The following is a 24,871-nucleotide window of genomic DNA, read 5'->3' on the forward strand; positions in this document are numbered from 1 at the left end:
CGATTATATCATTGTTTAGACTTGAAGTCATGTTTCCGAGTTTAATCTCATATTTATTCTGATTTAGTATGCCATAACTTGGACTTTTCCTCTCATAATGATGACTTGCCAAAGCATATTGTATTTATTGAGCTGCTTGTTCTGCGCATGCGTGTTCTGTTTATCTCAGCGGATGAACACCTACTAATACACACATTATTTTAATTGTACAGTTTTAAAGTATAATGCATAATGAGACGTAATAAACTTAAAAATATTTATTTTATTCCTTTCATTGGAATGGTTTTCTTTATGTTTTATTGCAATAAAAGCTGTTTTGAGTGGTACAGTGAGCACGTGCTGCGGTGGGGGCGTGTCTAGGAGATGATGTGTGTGGTCACGTGACCCAGCGCAGCGGCCCAGACAGCGTCAGAAGCAGCGCCAGCCAGCCGCGCAGAAACACACTCCTCACACACACACAGGTAAAGACCAGCACCGGGATCATCCGTGGACCGGCTCCGGGCCTCTGGCGCGTGCTGATCGGGCGTTTTAAAGCGGGAAAGCAGCGGAAGTGAGTGTAGCTGCGGAGCTAACAGAAGCCTCTCAAACGAAGCTAAGACGCTTTTTCTGAACAATACGACGCTTTATTAGCCGCGAAGATCTTATCTAGCATCACAGTGTTCATCTAATAAGTTTCAGATTCTATATTTGTACTGAATTGTCCATATTTGTTTCTCCAAACGCGGTTATTGTCGTTAAAACGGATAGAATGATGCTTCTGGGTATCTAACGCATTAGCTGACGGATCGCTGTGCTGTTTCTGCTATAATTACAGATTCTAGATATTATGGAGAACACTGGCGCTTTTATTGCTCGTTTTGTCTGATTTCTGCTCGTCTCGTAACACTGAGGTAACACGGTTTGTTGTGAAGTGATGCTGTTTCTGGTAACGTTACCTCAGAGATGAGCGTGTTTATAGCGTGTTTTTGATCATTTGTATGTTGTGTTCAGAATCATTAATTGTGTTTATATTCTGCTGTTGTTCTCTTAAAGGAATCCCCGACGCTGATTGGCCGGCGGCTCTTTTGAAGCGATGACGTCACGCAGGAGCAGGTGACGCGCAGGAGAATCCCGTGCGTGCGCGCTTGCCGCCATGAGCGCGCGCAGAGGAGCGTTTCGTCCGTCGATGACGTCACTCCTCGGGAGCGGGCGCGTGCTGGTCGCGATGACGTCATGAGGGGGCTACGTCGCGGAGGAGAGAGTTTTCTGTGACTCGGATATTCGGTGAATTCTTACGCATTCCCGGGAAAGGCGCGAGACTTAATTTATGTGCCTTGTTGCTAGTTTTATGCAGGACTTTTGGGCCGGAAGTGTTTGTGAAGCAGCGGCCGCTCTCTCCAGGACCCCAAGGACCCCCCGGTGAGCCGGGTGACTCTGTGGATTTGCTTGAATCCGCTGGTAGAAGCAGGCATGTTTGCGGCGGTGGAGCTTGGGCCCGTACTGTGCAGCGACTCCAACATCCTGTGCCTGTCCTGGAAGGGCCGTGTGCCCCGCAGCGAGAAGGAGAAGCCCGTGTGCAGGAGGCGCTGCTATGAGGAGGGCTGGCTGGCCACGGGGAACGGCCGGGGGGTCGTGGGAGTCACCTTCACCTCCAGCCACTGCAGGAGAGACCGGCCCACCCCGCAGCGCATCAACTTCAACCTGAGGGGACACAACAGTGAGGTGAGGAAGTGGCAGTAAACACGGCTTCTAACATGAGTGTAATATTTTATAATTATGTTGTGCTTCTAAAATATCTCCAATAAACCGCTGGATTTGCTTCAGATTTGCATTTTTAAAAATGTGATCAGTGAAGTCACTTAAAGTCATGGAAGAATCAGATTGAAGTCATTTACATCTGATTAAAAGCATGTTCTGTTTAAGAAAGCAGTTTCAGACAGACGTGCAGCGGCGTGTGAATCACGTTAATGAGATCTGGCAGGTTATGAGAGCACACGCCCTCGTTAGCAGAACATCTCTCGTCTGATGGATCTCCACTCCAACAAAGAGAAGCTGTTTGGTCATTTATCTGCGCTAACGTTTGGGGATTGAGCTGAGAGACTTCCTGTCCTGCTCACTTCTGTCTAATACTTCATCTTCTGGAGGATCTCATTGTTCCCAGTGGGATTTATCTAATGCTTCAAAAACAAGTAGTACAGTGTCGTTTGTGGGGTTTGTTTGCGTCTCTGGAGCGTTTTCGCCAGCGAGTGTCCATCACACGTGAAGAGAGCAGAAAATAGACGGGATAAAAATACACGACTGTAATCTGTGCTCTCCTGGGATCTTAACCTTGTTGCATCTTTAAAGTGTCTCGTCATCGGCCTCTGATATAAAACCATTCAGATGGCTGCTACTCACACACACACACACACACACACACACACACACTCACACTCACTCACACACACACACACACTCACTCACACACACACACACACACACTCTTTCATATATTATCTGTAAAGTGAGGCCACATAGCGCTAAAAATAGTAGTTTGGGAGAAAAGAAATGAAGTCCAGTGCTAAATCACTTTACACTGCTGATTTCTCTGAGTCTGCATTCACAAGCACAGGTTTTATCAGAAAACGAAATGTTTAAGGCATGAAAGCATGTCTTGGCCTTCTGTTGTGAGTCCAGCACGCGTCTGCTGTCGGAGGATGAGTGGAGAGTTAATAAAGCGGCTGATTATGCACTCTTTCTGTGGCTTTGGCTTTCTGCTGTAGTCCTGCATTTGGTCTGATCGTGTTGTGACGTCTTAATATAGAGCTGTGTGTGTTTACCTGCGTCTGCACGCGGCTCAGTGTGTGTCTGTGAAGGAAACGGCTTACAAGTGTACTTAATTATTGATCATGTGATTTCCTTCCCTCATGATCTATTATTTAAATATACGATTGAATTTTGCTTGGTTCTAAAATATCTGAAGTAAATTCGCTTACATATGCAAAAAATATATATCAAAAATACATTACATAATTATATATATTTATACATAAATACATTACATAAAATTATAAATTAAAATGTATTTTTTTATTTTGAGATTGTGATTTCAAGGCCTGAAAGTCATTTTACTGAGCATCAGTCACTCATATCTTGTGAATATATAAATGTCTATTTTTGCTTGATTCATTCTATAATATTAGCTAGTTTTGCTGAAAAAATGGAATTAAAAATGTCAGAAAAAAATATATATTTTGAATTTTAAAATTGTGATTTTTAAGGCCTGAAAAAGTAAATGTAATGGCCTTTTTATTATTATTATTATTATTATTGACATCAATCACTCATGTTTCTTATGTTTTGCTTGGTTCTAAAATATATCAAATCGACTTGATTTGCTTCAAATTTGCACTTAAATCATATTAAAAAGGCGAGGAAAAAGTTAATTAGAAAAAAACAAATGTTCATTTTAAACTTTAAAATATTACTAATTAAAATAATTACGGCTTGATTTGCTTCAAATTTGCATAAAATTGCGTGTATAAAATGACCAATTGTTGTAATTAAAATATTTAAATGACTTGTTAGCATACAAAAGGTCAAGTCATGTGAATTAAATGGTGAAACGCTGTGAGAACCCTGCAAAGTACCAAAAAAACACACTAATGTCATTTAAATCACATTACATGCATATTATGTTTAAAAAACACACATTTAAGCAGGCTCAGAGCGAATCATAACTGAGTGTTAATAAATATATCGACTCATGTTTATGAGATCATGGTTTCATAGTTACTCGTATCGCTCAATATTCCAGATCAATATTTCCAGTTCATTTATTTGTTTTTTGATGATAAGCTGTGTAATTGGACTGTACAGTTTAGTTTTAAAGGAGTCATATGATGTAGTCTTCTGTTGGTGCATAGATGAGATCCTTAAAGTTATAACTGCACCCAAATTTTTACACAAAGAAGGAAGGCGTAACTTTTATTCTCGCTGTAGTGTTGTTGTTGTGGAGACGCTGTGTGTTTCCAAATATGGTAAGGGGCGTAACATTTCGGTCACATGCTTGAGGTATTCAGCCAATCAGAGCACAGCATGCTTTTCAGAACTGTTACTTTGTAAATATTGGGGTGTTTCAGAGAGGAGCAACAGTAATGTACAATATGTGGAAAATGTGTTTTTTAAACTTTAAACCACGTAAATGCATTATATTACACTAAATACACAAAATAATATTCTTTTTAGAAACTTCATATGAGCCTTTATGAAAGCGCTGCACCGTGCCAGTCAGTTCTTCAGCTTTGGGAGTGTTTTCTGTGCTTCTCTCGCAGGTGGTGTTGGTGAGATGGAACGAGCCCTTCCAGAAGCTGGCGACCTGCGACACCGACGGCGGGATCTTCGTCTGGATCCAGTACGAGGGCCGCTGGTCAGTAGAGCTGGTCAATGATCGAGGAGCTCAGGTGAGACGTCCTAAAGTTGCACTAAAGGAGAATAAACATATCCTGATCATTTACTCGTCTCTGTGTCAAGATGTTCATGTCTGTCTCTTCAGTCGCAAAGTAACTACATTTTTTGAGGAGAACATTCCAGGATTTTTCTCCATATAGTGGACTTCAATGGTGGCCAGTGATTTGAAGGCTTCAATGCAGCTTCAAAGAGCACCACACGGCCCCAGCTGAGGAATAAGAGTCTTATCTAACCAAACCATCGCTCATTTTCTGAATTTTTTTTTAATTTATACACTTTTTAAGCACAAATGCTGGGCTAGCATTAGCTCTGTGATGCTCGTCTTTATTAGCTGATGTTGGAATGGTCCCAGTGTTTACAAAGCAAACATGCAAAGAAAGTCAAATGCCCTTTACAACAAAGGTAAAACAATGATGTCAGATGATTTTAAAGTTGGAGGAGAAAATGAGATGGAGTTTTTAAACGAAGTTCAAAGATGAAGAGCGAATCACGCGTGACCTTTCCAACAGGATTACGTTACGTGTGACGGCACGCATCACAGAGCTAATGCTAGCCCAGCATTTGTGCTTAAAAAGTGCATAAATATAAAATTCTTTCAGAAAATGAGTGATGGTTTGGTTAGATAAGACTCTTATTCCTCGGCTGGGGTCATGTGGTGCTCTTTGAAGCTGCATTGAAGCCTTCAAATCACTGGCCACCATTGAAGTCCACTATATGGAGAAAAATCCTGGAATGTTTTCCTCAAAAAAACTTAATTTCTTTGCGACTGAAGAGAGACAGACATGAACATCTTGGATGACACGGGGTGAGTAAATGATCGAGATGTTTATTCTGGAAGTGCACTTCTCTGTTAGCGTTCCCTCATACGAGGCGCAGTGTTTAACGATCTGTACCTGCGCAGGTGAGCGACTTCACCTGGTCTCACGACGGCATGCAGGCGCTGATCTCGTACCGCGACGGCTTCGTGCTGGTGGGCTCGGTGAGCGGTCAGCGCCACTGGTCCTCTGAGATCAACCTGGAGAGTCAGATCACCTGTGGAATCTGGACCCCCGATGACCAGCAGGTGACCACACGCTTTGGTTGATCGATTACTCTGTTGTGCTTGTCAGTTTAATGGTTGGGTCTTTAAAATGTCTTGATTAAATTCAGTTGATCAGACATAAATTAAAATTAATAAATAAATAAAATATAATGTCATATTTAAGTCTTAACTATCTTAAATCTAAAAACAAATTATTTTTGAAAAAATTAAAAAAATAAATTAAATTATTAAAAAAAACTTAATTAATTTGTATGTTAATAGGCAGTAAGTTTATTTATTATTATTTTTGTTGTGTTTATAGCACGTTTCATAAACAGTGGTAATTGTGGTAAGTGCTTTACAGAAAAATAATAAATATAGAAAATAGGCTTATTTATAATTAAAAGCTCTGCATTATGCATACAATCTTTATTTCTGAATATTATCGGTATTTTGGTTACACCATAAACTGTATCTAGCAGTTGATTTAACGTAAACTCACAGGAAAGAAAGAAGAAGGGCATTATTTAACACAATATATGTGACCCTGGAGCACAAAACCAGTCATGAGGGTCAATTTTCTGAAATTGAGATTTCTACATCATCTGAATAAATAATCTTTCCATTGATGTATGGTTTGTTATGATAGCACAATATTTGTCTGAGATACAACTATTTGAAAATCTGTAATCTGAGGGAGCAAAAAAATCTAAATATTGAGAAAATCTATATATAATTCTAAAATATAATTTTGATCCATACAATGTATTGTTGTCTATTTCTACAGATATACCTGTGCTACTCATGACTGCTTTTGTTCTGCAGGGTCACACATTATTCTTTTGCACAATAATCTGTTAACTATCTTTATCTAAACACATGATTATCGTATCAGCGAAATCCAATATCAATCAAATTGTATATATTAGTACATTTCTAAAACATATGTACCATTTAAACCAATATACTCCTGTGTATATATTGAATCAAACATGTCTTGAGGGTTATAAACTGTGTTTAAACAACTAAAAGAACATGAGATGCATTGGTTGTCAGATTGTTTGGGTTTGTTCTGTAGTAGTTTTATCTGCACAGGTCTGAAGCAGACTGTTTTGTTGCTCAGGTGTTGTTTGGCACGGCGGATGGGCAGGTGATCGTCATGGACTGTCACGGCCGGATGCTGGCTCATATCTTGCTGCACGAGGCGGAGGGCATCTCCAGCATGGCCTGGAATTATCCCAACTTCCTGGTGGAGGACAGCAGCGACAGCGACACGGACTCGGACGATTACACGCCTCTGCAGGGTAACCTCTGCAGTCTCACAGAGAATCTGTTTTTATTAGAGATGCACCGATTCCAATTTTTTATTTATTTGTTTGTAAGTGTGACCTGCCGATTCCGATTTTCTTTCTAAAAACTATAATTGACAGCATATACAAACAAAAATAGATACTTTTTTTAATGCAAAAAATATTTACATCATAAAAAATTATTAAACATTACAATTCCCCCAATCTGGACAAAGTTACAGATGTCCTGTCATTTAAACAACTCTCAGAAATAAAGTGCTCTGTATCTAGAAAAGACGTAGAAATAATGTTTCTTTCCACTAAAATTGTCATTTTGTTTTTCACTAACCTTATTAAATGTCATCTTTCACATCAAATTCTTAAATTTGTTCAATTAATTCAGAAAGTGTAGAGCTGTTACCATTCAAATGAAATCAGTATCAATAAACTGCAGAGGAAATCCCGAAGCTGCATCTGAAGAAGCATTAGATGCATTTATACACACGGTTTGATGAAGCTGAGCTGCCACAAATGCATTCACACTGCAACATTTCGAATGCATAAAGAATTTTATAAGATTAATGTTTTAAATATTTTTTTAAACATACAAATAAGAAATGTTGGGAAAAATGCAATGATGGTTTTAAATATGAAACCAAACCAGTAGGTGGCGGCAAATAACCGTTTGAATGAGTGAGTCGTTTAGTTCAACAGATTCGTTCAAATGACTGATTCATTCAGAAACGAGGCATGTGACTGCTGTCTTTATGAATGGGTTACTGAATCATTGACTCACTAGATTCATTCAATAACCAAACACCGTGGTGTTGCTCAGAGACACAAAACAGTACAGCTGTGTTAGGATAGTGTGTTTATCCACAATAACTTGTTACTGTTTTCACAAACTGAAAACACATAACACTCTTTTTCTTATTCAGTGCACCGTCTGAAGCCGCTGTTGACCGTCTGCTTCACGTCTGGAGACGTCAGTTTGATGAGCAACTACGATGACCTCTCGCCCATGTTAATACGCACCGGCCTCAAAGGTTCTTCCTCACATTTTGTATTTCTGTATTCTTACAAGGCTATTTAAAGGGGTCATCGGATGCAAAATTCACTTTTACATGTTGCTGAGCTGAAATATGTGTTGGCTGTATGTACACAAGCACCCTATAATGATAAAAATCCACCCAGTGCTTTTATCTTTTTAAATCCTGATAAATAATATCCCCTTTCTCAGATCAAGCCGATCTCAGATTCTTGGCTGCGTGATGTCACACACACCTAGGCCCCGCCCACAATTGTTGATTGACACCTTGGCTAAAGTTAGCAGTCTCATGAGAACTGCTGGTCACCCCATGGAAGAGAGGGGCGGGGTCAGCAGAGCTCATTAGCATTTAAAGGGACATGCTCGCTGTGAACAGAGGTTTTTGACAGGGTAAAGGGTGTTTTACACTACCATTGAGAAATTTTAACCAAAGTATATTATAGATGTTTCATGAAGACCCTAAAGAATAATCAACTTGTGGAAAATAGGCATCACATGACCTCTTTAAATATACAATGTGCAATCATCGCAGTCATTAAATCGCTGCATTTGGTGCTTGAGTGATAATTCTCCTGCTTAAAGTCCTGAAAAAGTCAATATAATGGATATTTTATCAACCATCAGTCATTCAGTATTATTGGTCGATCTAGGGTTGGGCGATAAATCTATTTTATCGATTAACTTGAATGTGTAGTTTATATCAACTTGTTTGAATGAAAATCATTTTTTCTAAAAAAAAAAAGATGTGTACTACAGAACTCCAATAAATACGAGATGGGAGATAAATATCAATACTTTCTCTCGCAGTTATATCATTAGGTAATGATAATTGCAGGCATCAGGGAGCCGCTATTATGCATGGCATTGGAACTGCTTTTGAATGCACGATGGCTTTTTAGTTTCACTTTCGAGATTGGCGATCGCATGTACTCTGTTTTTACTATGGAGCGGCAGTAGCCTACTTACCACACATTTAAATCGTAAATTGGATTTTTTGTGGAAAAAATCTGGGATTTTTTTTTTCAGGCAATATCGCCCAGCCCTAGGTCGATCTCTTGTGAATATAGGCTATACATTTTTATTTTTGCTTAAGTTTTGCTTGGTTCTAAACTTTTATCAAATAAATTGCTAGATAGGCTTTTAAAATTGTGATTTCAAGACCTAAAAAAATCAATGTAATGAGCGATGGACAGTTTATTGTCCATCAATCGGTCACTCACTCATATCAGTTGATTCCTTGTAAATGCAAATTTAAAGTTTTTGCTTGGTTTCAAAATAACAATTTGCTTCAAATTTGCATAAATCTTGCACTTACAAATGACCTTTTGTATGCTAACTAGTGATTTAAATATATTAATTCCAATGATTGGTAATGATTGGTTTCCAAGTCATTGGTTAACAAGCTGTGGTAACCCTGCTGAATGCAAAAAAACACACTTATTTAACTCATACTCTCATTTAAATCTCATTATGTTTATAAAATGCATTTTAGCAGAGTGAGGCGAATCATAAATGAGAGTTGCTGCCACAAACAGACCGCAGAGAACAGAATGGGATGCAATGCAAAAGGATTTCCTTTAATGAATCTGTATTGGATTTCTCCCAGCAATCTAAACCAGTCAATATTAGCTGAATCAGTGCACTGATGCCATGTATGAATATGTGAACGAGTATCATTACTAAACTGTTTTTTACAGACGGTGGAATGATGTATAAAGTAAATTTTTCTACTCGTTTGCATGTGTATAAATCAGATGTGGTGGTGCAGTGGTGCTCTCAGGGCGACCTGCTGGCTGTTGCTGGGATGGAGAGACTCGTGATGACCTCTGACCCCACCCGAAACGCCATTGTTAAGTTTTACAATGTTTGTGGTGAACACATTTACTCACTGGAGACACCTGCTCAGGTGAGTCTTTGGTCATAAACGGACATGTGTGCAATTATACCAGAGCATTTATTTTTTTCTTGCTTTCGTTACTCGTTTGTAAGTCACTTTAACTACAAAATGCTCAGGGTTTCTGCAGGTCATAATTCATGTTTGCACAGTCTTAAAGTCATGGCATGAAATGCTGCATGCTGCCACCTCAGTATTTCTGTCTTGTATCTTGATTTAAGGATGTTTAGATGTTTGTACTTAAACATTTACTCGATGCGAAATGAAGACTTGTTTTCTGAGAAATTGAAATAAATGAAGTGAGTTTATGCTTAAAACAAAAACACTTCTGTCAGTGTGGCATGAAACTTGTTTTCCCTTTGAATTAGGTTTATTTGTCTTTGTCTTAATCAACTCACTTCATTTCGATCAAGACTTATGGAATTTTGATTTAAGAATCTTTTGGAAAGCAAGACAAAAATACTGATGAAGATCTTAAGGTCTAAAAAGGTCTTAAGTCTTAAATTTACCCTCATAAAACCTTGATAAATTTACATTTAGTCATTTAGCAGACGCTTTTATCCAAACCGACTTACAAATGAGGACAATAGAAGAGATCAAAATAAACAGAGTAATAATATTCAAGTGCTATAACAAGTCTCGGTTAGCTTAACACGGTACACATAGCATAGAAATGTTTTTTTTTAAATTATATATAGAAAAAGAATAGAGCAAGCTAGTGTTAGAGGACTTTTTTTGCTTTTGTTAATTGTATAAATAAAAAAGAAAACCAATAGATAGAATATAAAAGCTAGTGTAAGTTTTGTTTTAAGAAATCAAGCAGTTAGTAAAGGAATAGTGCGCAAGTCTAAAAGGGAATAGAATTATAATAGAGAGTGCTAGAGTTAGAGGGTCAGATAAAGATGGAGGAGATGTGTTTTAGTTGATTCTGGAAGATGGTTCAGGACTCAGCTGCTGGGATTGAGTTGGGCAGGAGGGAACAGTTGAAGTAAAAGTCTGTGAAACTGATTTTGTTCCTCTTTGGGATGAACAATAAAGCGACATTCACTTGCAGAACACAAGCTTCTAGAGGCACACAAGTCTGAAGTCATGAATTTAGATAAAGATGTGCAGAACCAGTGCTGGTTTTTCTGAACAGAGGTGTGATAAATGTACCAGCTTCACACAGATGGAGCGTAATCTCATTGATATTTGCTCTGGGTTTGACGCTGGAGTGTGTCTGTGTTCAGAGACCCATCAGTACGCTGTGCTGGGGCCATCGGGACTCGCGTCTGTTCCTCGCCAGCGGCCCGGCGGTGTACGTGCTTCGCGTGGAGCACCGTATGGCCAGTCTTCAGCTGCTGTGCCGACAGGTCATCGCCAGCTCCGTGCACGAGGAGAAGGACGTGTCCAAGCTCAGCATGCCCTCTCGCCTCGGCACTTACGTGTCTTCTGCCTTCGCCCCCACCGTCAAGGTAGAAAACCTCCAGTTCACAGGCAGTTCTGCACTAGGGGTGTGCGATTATATATCGTCTGCGATAATATCATAATTGTTGTTTTAATGATGTGTGATTTTGACATTGAGTATATCGCAAAACCCAAACAAAATAGACCTACAGAGCGCACACATACATTACACGATGAAGCCTAGACTAGTGTGCGTTCTTTCACTGCATGATTCAGTCTGTTAAAATGCATTTACAACGATCACAATACTTAAGATATGGGGGCAGAAAATGTATATATTTATATAATTTCATATAGTTAATCAATATCACACAGAGAGTGCTGTTTTTTCTCCAAAAATCAGCATGATTACAAATGTGATGTTGATTTTTATACAGCAGTTCAATAAACAAGAAGTTAATATTAAGAGACTTACAGTTTAGACACTATATTGGCTGTTTTTGCGCTATTTCGAGAAATAATTCCAAACACAGCCACAGCACTGTTTCGCGTCTCTGAGCAACATGACAGTGTTTAGTTCCTGAATGAATCAACCGTTTAAATGATTCGGTTCGATCGCAATGACTCACTTATTTACAGTGACTTGCTGCCACCTACTGGCGGTTTTAATTTCACATTTAAAGTATCTTTTTATTATTTAAATAATTTCAAATATCAGTACAAGTATCAGTTTCACATATCAACTTTTTTTTTAAATGATTATTAAACCTTTATTTAACCAGGAAAGAAAACTCACTGAGATTAAAATGTTTTGCAGGAGTGTGCTTGCCAAGATAGGCGGCCCAAGTTTACAAATACATTTACAAAAACCTCATTAGATACAGCCATTAGAAACATTTGCATTTTGTTGATACTGATTTCATTTACTTGGTAATTAACAGCCCAAATCTCATCTTATTTTAGTCTTATCTTATTCTAATTCACTGATTAAATGTAAGACTTTGACTCAAAAGATGATGCACATTTTTAGAAAAAATGGCTTTATAAAGGTAAAAATCTGCTTAATTTAATAAACTTATTGGTAAAGGTTCATTTTTCACTGCTGTGAACTGACCTCACAGAATATGAAAAACTTCAGAAGTCAGCTGTCCATGGCAGTGGCACAGTAACGCACTCAGAAAAATAGTCTAATTATCGCTATCGATAAAATCACAGAAAATATTGAGATGATATTTTTTTTGGTCGATATCGCACACCCCTAATTTGCACATGGATCTTGTTTCTGAAACTGCTGGTTGTGTAGTATGTTCTGTATTTCAAGGAATATCCGTTCCTATTCTTCCATCTGTCTTTGTTTCTGGCTCCCTTTCCTCTCTTCAGCCCCCCATCCCGGATCCCAACAACATGCGGGACTTCGTTAGTTATCCGATGTCCGGTAACGAGCGTCTGCACTGCACCATGAAGCGCACCGAGGACAACCCTGAGGTCGGCGGCCCTTGCTACACCCTGTACCTTGAGTATATGGGAGGACTCGTCCCTATTCTGAAAGGCCGTAGGATTAGCAAACTTCGCCCTGAATTTGTCATCATGGACCCAAAGACTGATGGGAAAACAGGTGAGTTTATACGAGTCATGTTTTGGCCAGAATGCAACACTGGTTTAGTTCCTCAACGGCTCAAATTGTTTCTCATCCCAGATGAAGTCTATGGAAACAGCTTCATCCCCTCCATGATTGACAGCTGCAATTGCTCAGACTCTAGTGACATTGAGCTCAATGATGATTGGGTGGTAAAGAAATCGCCAAAGATCTCCAGAGGGAGCAAGTCTCCCAAACTTCCCAGGTACTGCATGTTTTGGATTTTAATTGCATGATTAGTGGAATAAGACACTGTGTTGCTGTGGCTATGCATTGATAATTTCACTGTGCAAAAATATCCGCAAGGTTAGGTATTAAGGGATGTACCAATATCAAAATCTCACGATACGAAGTCCATGATAGGGCTGGGCGATATGGCTGAAAACTGTGTCACGATATCAGTGTGTCATATCGGTCGATATCGATAATTATTGATTTTTTTAAGTTGGTACATCAAGTTCGTGGTATTACCAGTCTTGGCAGGGACGACGGTCTTGCATAATTTGCAGACGACATTTGGTCTGACTACGGTCAGACTTATAATATCCAAAAAACTGCCATACTGGGAGCTGACTTTCTCTTTTATTTACAATTTCCTCGCTCGCTGCGGCACTCATTTTCTGCTTATGAAGAGGAATCCAGCAGACCAGCCAATAGGGTCTGGCTGCAGACGTGCACTCTCAGCCGCGCGTGCGCACTTAGACACGAGACAACGATATGGCGCAACCAAACCTGATTACTGTTACACGATTGGCTGTTAGCGTGTCACTTCCTACGTTGCTAGGTTACCAGAGAGCGAGTGCCTTTGTTAATGCAACCAAACTTGCTTCGCAACCTTTGTTTTCTTCCGACGAAGAATAAAAAATATCGAACGTTTTATCGAACACATTTTTTATTGATATAGTTCACGTGTCTATCGCGATACATATCGTTATCGTTTTATCGCCCAGCCCTAGTCCATGATACGATATTTAATGCAATATAAAAAAATTAAACAAAACTTGGAAAAAAATGACACTTTTGTACATTTGTACAGTTAAATTATTCTATGTAATGCACTTTGAGAGTTCAAACCCATGAGCTGAAACCCATGTTCTTTATTAAGAAATTTAAGTCAGAAGAAAGTGAATTAACTTGTACCTGAACTCTAAAGGGGACTCAACCCTCTTTTTATTTGTGATATACTGCCTCAGTGTGTGCTTCGCTTTAAAACACGCAGCAAAAACAGACTTTGACAGATCCAGTACTGTGTGGAAGCATAATGGCCCAAAACACAACTTTAAAGACCATTTATGTTAGAATAAGAAGCTTAAATATATATTTAAAAGCTACACTTTTTGCCCGGAAGACCTATCGTTTCATATCATCATTTGATCATGATAATATCGAGACAGTTTTGCTGTCGTGATATTGATAATATCGTTACATCCCTATTAGGTATCCCTTGTAGATGCACATTTTAACCTGATAAATAACACAAAATTAATCATGAAATGCTTTTGTAAAAGCGTGAAACTCCTGGATCCTCCAGTTCTGAAGACATGTTTTGTTTAACTCTACTTTGGGCTGCATGCTGCTGCAAACTCACCTTGAACTCTTTTCTTCGTTTGCTACCTTCTCTGTAGAGACTTAGTGTGTCCCTTTACCAACAGGATAAATATAGATCCCCGTAAGTCCCCCAAGCTCTCCCGCACCGCACAGGAAATATCGCGATCGCCTCGGTTACCCATTCGCAAGCCCTCCATTGGCTCTCCGAGTCTGACTCGGCGGGAGTTTCCGCTCGATGACATCACACAGGTACTCGCTGCAGCTAAATTATAAACGATGCTGGCTGTACAGTTTGTAAAAACATCTATGTGTGAGCTCACAGAAGTTTCCCTCTTATTAAGATTTGTCTCCTTGTATTTTAGCACAATTATCTTGCGCAAGTTACATCTAACATATGGGGAACAAAGTTCAAAATTGTGGGGCTTGCAGCATTTTTGCCAACAAATCTTGGAGCAGGTATTTTATTTATTCATTTTTAGTGCTGGGCAACGATTAATCACGATTAATCGCATCCAAAATAAAAAAACATTGTGCACATATGTGTGTGTACTGTGTATGCTGTATAAAGACACGCACATACAGTATATATTTAGAAAATATTTACATGTATATATTTATATTCATTTATATTTCTCCTAAATGTATTCATGCATGTGTGTGTGTGTGTGTATTTTATATATGCATAGTTAATATACACAGGACACACACATTATGTACAGACAAACTTTTTTTTGATTAATCGTGATTTAATCACTATTTATTACTACATTTATTTATACATCCCATGTTTTCTAATATACATTCCCCTCTCTCTAGTTATCTACAAGACAAGTCTGCTTCACCTCCAGCCCAGACAGATGACCATCTACCTCCCTGAGGTGAGGAAGATCTCAGTGGAATACATTAACTTACCTATGTTTAGTCCTAATGTCTTCAGTGAGGACGAGGATGACCTGCCTGTCACAGGAGCATCGGGAATCACTGATGATAACCCACCTTGCACTGTCAACATACCCATCGCCCCCATACACAGCCCCGCACAAGCCATGTCCCCGACCCAGAGCATTGGCCTTGTCCAATCCCTATTAGCCAATCAGAACGTCCAGTTGGATGTGTTGTCCAATCCAACATCGACTGTGGCACCACCTGGGGTGTCTGACCAAGGACAGCAGGACACTGTGCTCACGGCACAGTACACTGTTCCTGCTAGGTATTCTAGTCCTGGACAGGTCATCTTTGGAGGTATGGAGGTTGGTCGGATTTTAGTTGCGCAATCCCAGCAGCAACATCATCAACAGCAGCAGCTGCAGCAACATCATCAACAGCAGCAGCTGCAGCAACATCATCAGCAGCTGCAGCAACATCATCAACAGCAGCAGCTGCAGCAACATCATCAACAGCAGCAGCTGCAGCAACAACAGCTACAGCAGCAGCTTCAACAATATCAGCTGCAGCAGCAACAGTTGTTGCAGCATCAGCACATGCAACAACAGCAGCAGCAACATATGCAACAGCAGATCCAGCAGATGCAGCAGCAACAGCAAATGCAACAACAGCTTCAGCATCAAATCCAACAGCAGCATCTGCAAATGCAACTGCAGCTGCAACACCAGCAAATGCAGCAGCAGTTACAACAACAGCATCAGATCCAAATCCCTGTTCCGACTTTGCCCTCAGGTCAGCCGTCACTCCCGGTCATTCAGCTTATGCAGAGTACCATCCCGGACATTCCCCCAACAGCAGAGCATGGAGCGGAGCATGAGCTCCTGCTTAAAATTAAAACGACTTGTTCTGCCCCACAACTGGCTGAGGGTGATGCAGTAGTTTTTACTGCCCCTCTTGAGATTAGCAAGATGAATCCTCCCCCTCCTTACCCGGGCACAGTTTCGGCTACCACGGTCGCAGTTTCGGCTGCTGTTTCTACGAGTTGCACCTCGGGAAGCAGCTCCAGCACTTCATCCTCAGGGGAAGCTTGTGTAAAGAAAGGGGATCTGACCTTGTTTCCACCTGGTGCACAGGCAGCTCAGTACCCAACCCCACTGGGCTACGAACGCATCACCACATTTGACAGCAGCGGAAATGTGGAGGAGGTGTGCCGTCCCCGCACACGACTCGTTTGCAACCAGAACGTTTACACGCTGCAGGGCCCGGGAAGCTCTGCCACCCTCAGGGTCTCATCATCTTCCTCTGCTGTAGAGGGGAAGGTGGTGCAGTTGCCCTACGCCTCAGCCACGTTAAACCGTCTCACTGTGCCAAGGTACTCTATACCCAGCGGGGACCCGCCCCCTTACCCTGACACAGCCAATCAGGGCGGAGCAGGGCGGAACCCTGGCCAGAGATTGGACAGCAGCTTGATTCACGCTACCTTGAGGCGGAACAGTCGGGAACTTGCGCTGAAGGTTTCTCAGATCCTGGATCCTCAAAGAACCCTGCCCTCCAAGGCCAAAGCCAGTGCTTTGTCTGCTTCCTACCAGCCCAGAGGGCAGACTGCTCTTTATACATGCAGTCAGTGCAGTAGTAACGGTGGGGCCGCCAGCAGTGGGAGTAACGGAATAGCTGGGGGGACAATCATTAGGCAGGAGTTCCCACCAACTGGAGGTGGTGCACCTCACAGCACTGTTATAGTGCACTCCAACAGTGCCTCGCCTCTCCCTTCCCAATCCTCCTACAGCCTGCTCGGTATGGATGGCACCGGTGGAGTGTCTAGTGCAGGTGGAAACAGGGAAAGGGCTGACTATATCAACTCCGCCTTTACAGAGGACGAGGCATTGAATCAGTCTCTAAGGCAAATGGCTCTTAATACAGAGGTAGTGAGTTTGACAGTCAAACGGCCACCACCGTATCAATGGGATCCGTCTGCTGTTGAAGAGATCTGGGTTCCGCAAGAGCGTACGGCGACTCTGTCCACCTCTGGACCTCCTGCATCCCACAAACCTCCCCCACTCATCCTCAGCCCTGCACAGAATCTGGATGTCTCCCGTCTTCCGTTTGTCCTCTCGCCTAAATCTCCGACGAGTCCTAACGCTGCAACTTTCCAGCCGGCGGGAGCATACCAGATTGCTCTGCCCTATCCACCAAGTACAGCCTACAGTGGTTCCTTGCAAGCTTCTCCACGTCCCACCTCTCCCAAAGAGGTGGTTGTTACTCTTCCCTTCTCCCAGCAGGACCAAGCAGTGGTCTTGCCACCCGGTTATCCTCCCAGTTTGCCCAATCTTGCTTGCTGCCCCCTCCCACCAATGTACCCTGGGACAGCTTCTTGTTCGAATCTGCCTGTGACTCCCATTCCTCTTCATCCGTGGGGTTCTTACAATCCTTGTCCACCCATGTCAAGCCCCCCAGGTCCTGCTCCATCCCTACCACCAAAGACCTCTCACCTGCTGGATAAGCCTGTTCTTTCTCCTCCCGCTCAACCACCTCCTCTACCTACACCTCCTCCAGACCTCCAGAGTCCCCCAGAGGCCAACGCAGAGGCTGGGGAAGGCTTTCAGGAGGTGCTCTCACTCAACGAAAGCCCGGTTCCTCAAAGAGCGGACAGGTTTGGCAAGAAGAACCGCAAGCGTTTGGACAACAGTCGGGCGGATGAAGCCAACGTTCCGGCAATCACAGAAGGAGGCAACAAGTCCAAAAAAGAGGGCCGTGCCCTGGGTGACTTCAACTCCCTCATCTCTAGTCCGAGGTTAGGCGGCCGAGACAAGAAGAAACCGAAAGGCCAGAAAGAGCAGCTGAAAGCCAAAAAGCTAAGCAAGGCCACCACCAACGAGTTCCAGGACAGCTCCGAGAGTGAGCCAGAGCTCTTCATCAGCGGCGACGAACTCATGAACCAGAGCCAGAGCAGTAAAAAGAGCTGGAAAGCAAAAAGGAACTTGCGGGCGGGAGGCTGCGAGCTGGACGATATCAAGTGCCGAAAGGCTAACGAGAAAGAAGACCGTGGCCTCGGCAGCCAAGGGTTCGTCTACATCATGGCCAACAAACAGCCTCTTTGGAACGAAGCCACGCAGGTCTACCAGCTGGACTTTGGAGGAAGAGTCACGCAGGAATCGGCAAAGAACTTCCAGATTGAGCTCGAGGGGAGACAGGTACGCAAGAAGCTTTAGATCAGGGGTGTCCAGTCCTGTTCCTGGAGGGCCGTTCTCTTGCAAAGTTTAGCTCCAATTAGGGCTGCCCTCGACTCAAGATTTTTCTGGTCGACTAGTTGTTCATTTTAAGCATTAGTCAACTAATCGCACGTTTATTAATAAACCATTTAAATCATAATAATGAGCCTTTAATTGCCTACATAGCCTAACAAGTGCTCAAGCGCACACACAAAGCTTGCCACAGCGCACCGGCAGAAGTAATGATAATGAATGTGTCAGGGAAAAACAGTAAGGAGGCTGCATTACCATTTTAATAATTTATTGATAAACTAGTGTTTTCTTTTGTCCTCTGTTTAAGAGATGAAGTCGGCAACACTGACTCGTCTTCTCTGCAGTAGTGATGCGCCTGTATGCATTTTTCATATGGATTACATAATCTCAGTATATTTTAACAGTTTGATTCCAAAACGCTATAGATCCATTTTTAATAATTTGAGTAAAAATTTGTTTTCTTTACCAAGAGAGTGTCAAGATGAAAACCACTATCACATGGCATATTTGGCTTATAATAACCATAAAAAAAATTCAAATCCAGATTTTGATTTTAAAAGATTTATTACAAAAACTTTTTTCCCAAAATGCTATAAATCCATGACACTTTTTTTTTTTTTTTCTTCAAAATGCACTAAATCCATTGAATCAATATAAAAGTTTTTTCATATTGAGTAAGTTGATCCACATATCCCTCTGAACTTGGTCAATGCTAATCTTCTATACAGGCACTGGACTAAAAATACATTCATCAGTCTTTGCCATGTTATATTCATTTAGTTGACTAGTGCTATACACTGTAGGCTATATAACAAAAATATAAATGGCATTAATAACACTTACACTGACAAGCTACGCGATGTATTGCTCCATCTGAAAGCACGTGATGGAGATCACAGAACCGGCTGCGGCTCGTTACTGACGAGATGCGCACGACAGCCACATGCGATTTATCTTGCAGCCCTAATTTTTGTTTGTTTGTTAATCACAAAGTAGGTCCTAGATGAGGATTACTAGGATGCCGGGTGTATTCAAAGCGCCGCCATCACCGGTATTGTCTACAGTGCGTGGAATGGTGCGCTGTGATTGGTTGAGTGGATTTATCGCATTCTGCAGAGAAGGGAGACTGGCGTTTATCGCGGTTTAGAACCAAACTCTTCATTTGTTTTCCGTTTGAATTGGTTCACTCCAAAGTAGACATTTCACTCTCCATAGATATATTTTTCATGTCTGTAAGGCAAGTTTACACGGAGTTCACAGACCGAGACGGCAGAATTCGCATCCTGGTTGCTTTCATTATTTTACAAAAGCGCGCAATGTTTCGTTGTTATTGTGAGTGCACACAAATAAACATGGAGTCTTTACAGATTAAAAAGATTATTACTCTTATCCGTATGACCAAAAATGAGAGAGTATTTTAAAAGCAAGTGAGCGCACCGGCGCCTCCATCTGTCCTGCAGTGAGCTACTGTTCACACTCCACACACACTTCAACAGCGCACATTTCTCTAGGTTAACGTTAGCTTGAACGGCCGTGTATAGTTGCTACTACTAACATTTCAGATGATAAGCCGGTTTTAGGTCAATGAATGATGGCGAGCGTTTGGATGTACTGTGTTACCACAAAAACAGTCGTTAATAATCTGTCCGTCATGGACTGCGTGGCTTTGCCACTTCCTGTTGATTTAAATTAAAAATAATAATAATTTCTGCGATTTTAATCAAATTTTGGCCGACCGATCCTCTTCTCGTTGTCTATTAGGGGGCAGCCCTAGCTAGGGATGTAACGATGAACATCAACAACATTGAAAATCGATTCAAATATGTGCCGATTCAAATCGGTTGAGATGCCAAACACATCACGATACAATTGGAGTCGGAGTTTATATGAATGTATCTCTGAGGGCAACTGACTGTTTACGTGGTATTTTATTTTCATCTTGCCTCTGAACAATGCATATTACAGTAGTGTTCATAAGCGCAGATCTGCTTTGTTTACAGCGGTAACCATGGAAACACTGTATCATTGCTGTTCATGAGCGCCACCTGCTGGCAGAGAGTGAATCTGCGTCTCATTAATCTCGTCTGCTGTTTCGTTCAGATTCGTTTTATGTAGTATAGTTTCACAAAACTAAAGTCAGACCGTTCTGTTTTTGCTTCAAATTTGTAAATTATGCAGTCTAATTCAGATTATAAACTGCTCATGCTGCATGTATGCTGCATCTATGTTTGGGTCATGATTAAGATGCAGCGGTTGCCTCTAATTTTAAATGGAAAGAGCACAGACAAAGTTTTAGTTTGTTTAAATGAAGAGATTTCTTTTATTTGTGTAACTTATTTGATTTGGGGTTTGTTTTAAAATTTCAGTTTAGTTTTGTTATTTCAATTTCATAAAGTGCAGCAATAGACTTCTAGAAGGACACCTATTCCTTGACTGTATAATGTCTTCAGTCTCATTTCGTTAAAAAAAATTGTGAGAATTCGAATAGTGAAATCAAAATCATGAATCGAATCGTTACATCCCTAGCCCTAGCTCCAATTAAACAAAGGCAAACTGGACAGTTGAGGCGAGTTGGAGCTAAACTCTGCAGGACTGAGTTTGGACTCCCCTGCTTTAGATGTTATTTCTGCTGCGTGTTTTCTAACTCATAACCCATTTCATTCTGTGTAGGTGATGCAGTTCGGAAGGATCGATGGGAACGCATACATCCTGGACTTTCAGTACCCCTTCTCAGCTGTGCAAGCTTTTGCTGTAGCACTTGCTAATGTCACCCAGCGCCTCAAGTGATCGACTGAGCTTGAACATTTTAGCCAATTCTTTCCTCGCTCTCTCGGTTGTTCTTTCAGAATTTTTCCCAGTTTAAGATGCAGTACTAATACTTGAAAACTACATCTGGGAAGCCACATTTCCCGAGTGTTAGAGGTACTACTGGGCACTGAAATCAATTGCTGTACAACATACTGTCATTACTAATTATTTTTTTTGCATAAGATACTAATGTTTGTCACACGCAATATCTAAACTCACTTCCAGGGACTTCACCCTTGGAGTTCAATAGCTGGCATCTGATTAGATGCTTTTGGCTTGCAGTCATAAAGTGTATTTTATTAAGAAATAGTTAGACTGAATATACAGTCTGTAGCTGTACGCTCTAGGCATTTCTGTTAGGATGGACTTGCTTTGGCAGACCGAATAAGCTCAACGGTGAAACCATTGATGCTGTATTCCTTAGCACTCTACATGTTTTAGTCATTAATTCCTCTTGAATGTTTGTTTGTTTGTTCATCTACACTTTTTTTTTATTCGTACTGCCCTGCATGTGTCATTTGTGGGTCAATGACGGGTTTTCAACAAGCAAACTTGAGATTTTTCAAATGCAAAAAAATGATTGCAATTGTTCAAACATTAAGAATGTTGTGTATTTTAAATTAAGTGATTTTAGTGTTTTTTTTTTTTCATCTAGATGAAGAAAAAATGTCAGGTGGTGCGACCGTGATTTTATTTTAAAATGAATTAATTTCCTTAACATGCATAAAATTTTTCTCAGTAATTAAAGTGTTTATAAACAAAGTATTGACCGTTTTGTGTTGAGGTTTTGTAAATTATTCTCATTCGTTCTAAAATTTATAGAATTAAAATATAAATAATTATTTACAAAAACTCAAAAAAATGCAAATGCTTTTTCTAAACACTTTAATTATTGAGAACTTTAAAAAAAATGTTATGCATGTAAAGGAAATGAATTAATTTTAAGTAGTGCTGTCAAATGATTAATTGAGATTAATCACATCCAAAATAAAAGTTTGTTTACATATTATATGAGTGTGTACGGTGTATATTTATTATGTATATATAAATACACACACGTGCATGTATATATTTAAGACAAATAGGCTGTTTATATGTTAAATATATTTATGTAATATAAATGTATATACATGTAAATATTTTCAAAATATATATGCTGTATGTGTGTTTATGTATATATGCATAATAAATAAACAGTACACATATAGTATGTAAACAACTTTTATTTTGGATAATCGTTTGGCAGCACTAATTTTAAGATGAATCACGGTCGCACCACCTGACTTTTTTTTTTTTCTTTTTAATTTTATTATTATTATTCATCTAGATGAAAAACCACTAAAATCACTTCATTTAAAATTCTAATATGAATTTGTGCACACAACATTCTTAATGTTTGAACAATTGCAATAGATATTATTTTAGTATTTGTCGAAAATCCTTATACGTCATTGACCCATTTACGAAGTAACTTTTTTACAGTCTTGTACACTCTTCCTGATGATGCATCTATTTCCTGCTGCGAAACAGGAAGTGATGTGCCAATCAGAGCTCACCCACCTTCCCCTCCACAAAAGAAGTGACTGCCCCCTGCTGACGCTTCTGTGAAGTGATTTTGTGTAATGGCTCTCAAGCCACATTTAATCCACCTCGACATGTGCAAACAGGAGATATTTTTCTACCGCGCTTCAACAGTCATTTCACAGCTTTTGGTTATTTTTGGGGAAATGGTGTTTGTGCGACACGTCCTGTTATCAGTGCTAAGAATATGACGAGGAGCAGATGAGGATTACGATTCTCTAAGAATACAGCAGCACGCCTAATGTTTTATTTGATTTGACTGATGTCAGTAGAACAAGCAAGCGATACAGAAGAGAGCAACAGTGGTCGTTTTTAGCGGATCAGAGTATTTGTGATCGCAAACCATCGCAGCGTTGTGTGTTTGTGCATGTGTGTCCGTCTCATGTCTTTAGTAAAGAGTGATCCAAACACAGATGGTGTGGTTTCATGTGGTGAGAATCCCCTGATGGTGATTTGAGAAAAAGTAGTTTGTTCGTAACGGATGAGTTTATTTATTTATTTATTTATTTATGTCTTGTTTGTGCAATATTGTCAAGACTAATGCTTTCTTTACCGTCGGCTTTCTCAAGACATGTATGCCATGTAATCATCTTGTGTAAGCGTGAGCGTTATTGATGTGCAAGCGATTCTTCAGCTCGGTGTGGTGTATATAACGTGGAGGATGCTGGACGATGGGGGGTTTGCTCAATGTGTTGTTGAAGCTAGTGTTTCATTACCTGCAGAATCCGCTGAGATCTGAGCGTCTTTAGTGGACTTTATCGTACCAGTATTGTTTGAAATGTGCTTGTGTTGGTAGGAGTAGGACAGTGATTCTTGAGAAGGAGAAACGTGGTTTTGGTGAACGAATGTTTGTATTGAACGGTACAAAGCATGCTGGGTAAATGATGTTACTTGTTTTTTAAGGAACGTGTTTGTTTCAGAAGAGGTGAGCATGGAACGGCTTTGGAAATGAAGACGCACGTCAAGATTCGTTATAATTGCAACACATTTTAGATTTGCGTTTGCTTTTAGTCCATTCTGTCTGAATGAAGCGAAATACACCCATGATGCCGTTTGGTTTTGAGGTGACTGCTTGGCAGGAAAGTTAGGACTTGTTTAGATATGTTTATTTGCTCTATACTGTGTATTTGGGGGAATCTCACGCTTTTGTAAACAGACTCTGGGGGTCAGGGGTCAGGCAGAACTAACTTGAAGCCTATGCACTAGGGTTTGCATTGTACTGTAATCAACAGTTTTGTTGTTCCTCAAAAGCTGAATTGTGTCCTTTGTCGGTGTGTAGCCCAATAAAAGTGTACAGGTTGAACTCTCTCTCCTGGATTATTATAAACACTGATTATACCAAATTCACCACACATTTGTGTGCTTTTATCAGGAACATAAAGGCACATGGGAGAAACATGATTATAAAATAAAGTGCTATGTTAATGTATTTCTTTGAAGTACCATTTAAATACGGTAATATCTGAGTCCTTCAGCATCACTGCGTATATCAAAGCAGCATGGTATTACCATTACTTTACCATGCTTCAAACACGGTACTCTGTATAGAGTGCATTAAATATGCTTGTCTCTCTGAAACACTAGTCACTTGCATTTTGCAGTCAATTTTTTGTGTAATTTGTTCATATATATTTAGATTTTGTCAAGTAACCTTTATATAGTGCTTCATACGATACAGATTGTGCTTGAAGCTTCACGGTGTTAAACAGGAACTTTTATTTTAAGTATAATTTAGAATAAAAGCAATACATTATATTGTTTTGCTTTAAAAGTAGTATAAAGTAAAGAAACAATTAAATAAAAAATTGAATTATTCCTTTTAAATGGGGTTTCTTAAATGTTTTAATTCAGACTTGAACCAGTATATAATTAACTTGTACTGAGTATTAATATACTGTATTTAGGGTTAGTAAAAAGTCAAGCTACTAAATTGAGAATTTTTTATTTAAATGAATAGATCCATTTATGAATTACATTTTAGTAGCTAAAAGATAATTCCTTTTAAATGGGGTTTCTTAAATGTTTTACTTCAGACTTAAACCAATATATTATAAGATTTACATTACTATATGTACTGTATACATTATACCCAAAATAAATAAATA

The 24,871-nt window shown here is 40.1% G+C and overlaps 1 protein-coding gene across 3 annotated transcripts; it reads left to right on the forward strand.

Annotated features, from left to right (window-relative positions):
• Window positions 1-358: 358 nt before the first annotated feature.
• Window positions 359-24,871, forward strand: LOC306861506 (tubby-related protein 4-like). 3 transcript variants are annotated; one of them, XM_079403789.1, is made up of 14 exons: window positions 359-550; window positions 1,033-1,701; window positions 4,293-4,421; window positions 5,330-5,491; window positions 6,573-6,753; window positions 7,677-7,784; window positions 9,541-9,692; window positions 10,910-11,134; window positions 12,447-12,681; window positions 12,763-12,907; window positions 14,355-14,499; window positions 14,613-14,706; window positions 15,067-18,326; window positions 21,048-24,871. In XM_079403789.1, the coding sequence occupies exons 2-14, from the start codon at window positions 1,450-1,452 to the stop codon at window positions 21,162-21,164; spliced, it is 5,205 nt and encodes a 1,734-aa protein (XP_079259915.1). In that variant the 5' UTR covers window positions 359-550; window positions 1,033-1,449; the 3' UTR covers window positions 21,165-24,871. The 3 variants fall into 3 exon arrangements, with proteins under 3 accessions (XP_079259915.1, XP_079259916.1, XP_079259917.1); XM_079403790.1 differs by having other exon boundaries at window positions 392-461; XM_079403791.1 differs by lacking the exon at window positions 359-550 and adding an exon at window positions 869-890.

Source organism: Barbus barbus (genome assembly GCF_936440315.1).
Source record: "Barbus barbus genome assembly, chromosome: 42".
NCBI classification, from domain to species: Eukaryota; Metazoa; Chordata; class Actinopteri; order Cypriniformes; family Cyprinidae; genus Barbus; species Barbus barbus.

Excerpts from the sequence above, each read along its gene's own strand:
- LOC306861506 (XM_079403789.1), top strand. The coding sequence starts at position 1,450 with ATGTTTGCGGCGGTGGAGCTTGGGCCCGTACTGTGCAGCGACTCCAAC. Across the intron at positions 6,754-7,676 it reads CGATTACACGCCTCTGCAGG|TGCACCGTCTGAAGCCGCTG; the intron begins GTAACCTCTGCA and ends TTTCTTATTCAG. Across the intron at positions 14,500-14,612 it reads CGCTCGATGACATCACACAG|CACAATTATCTTGCGCAAGT; the intron begins GTACTCGCTGCA and ends CTTGTATTTTAG.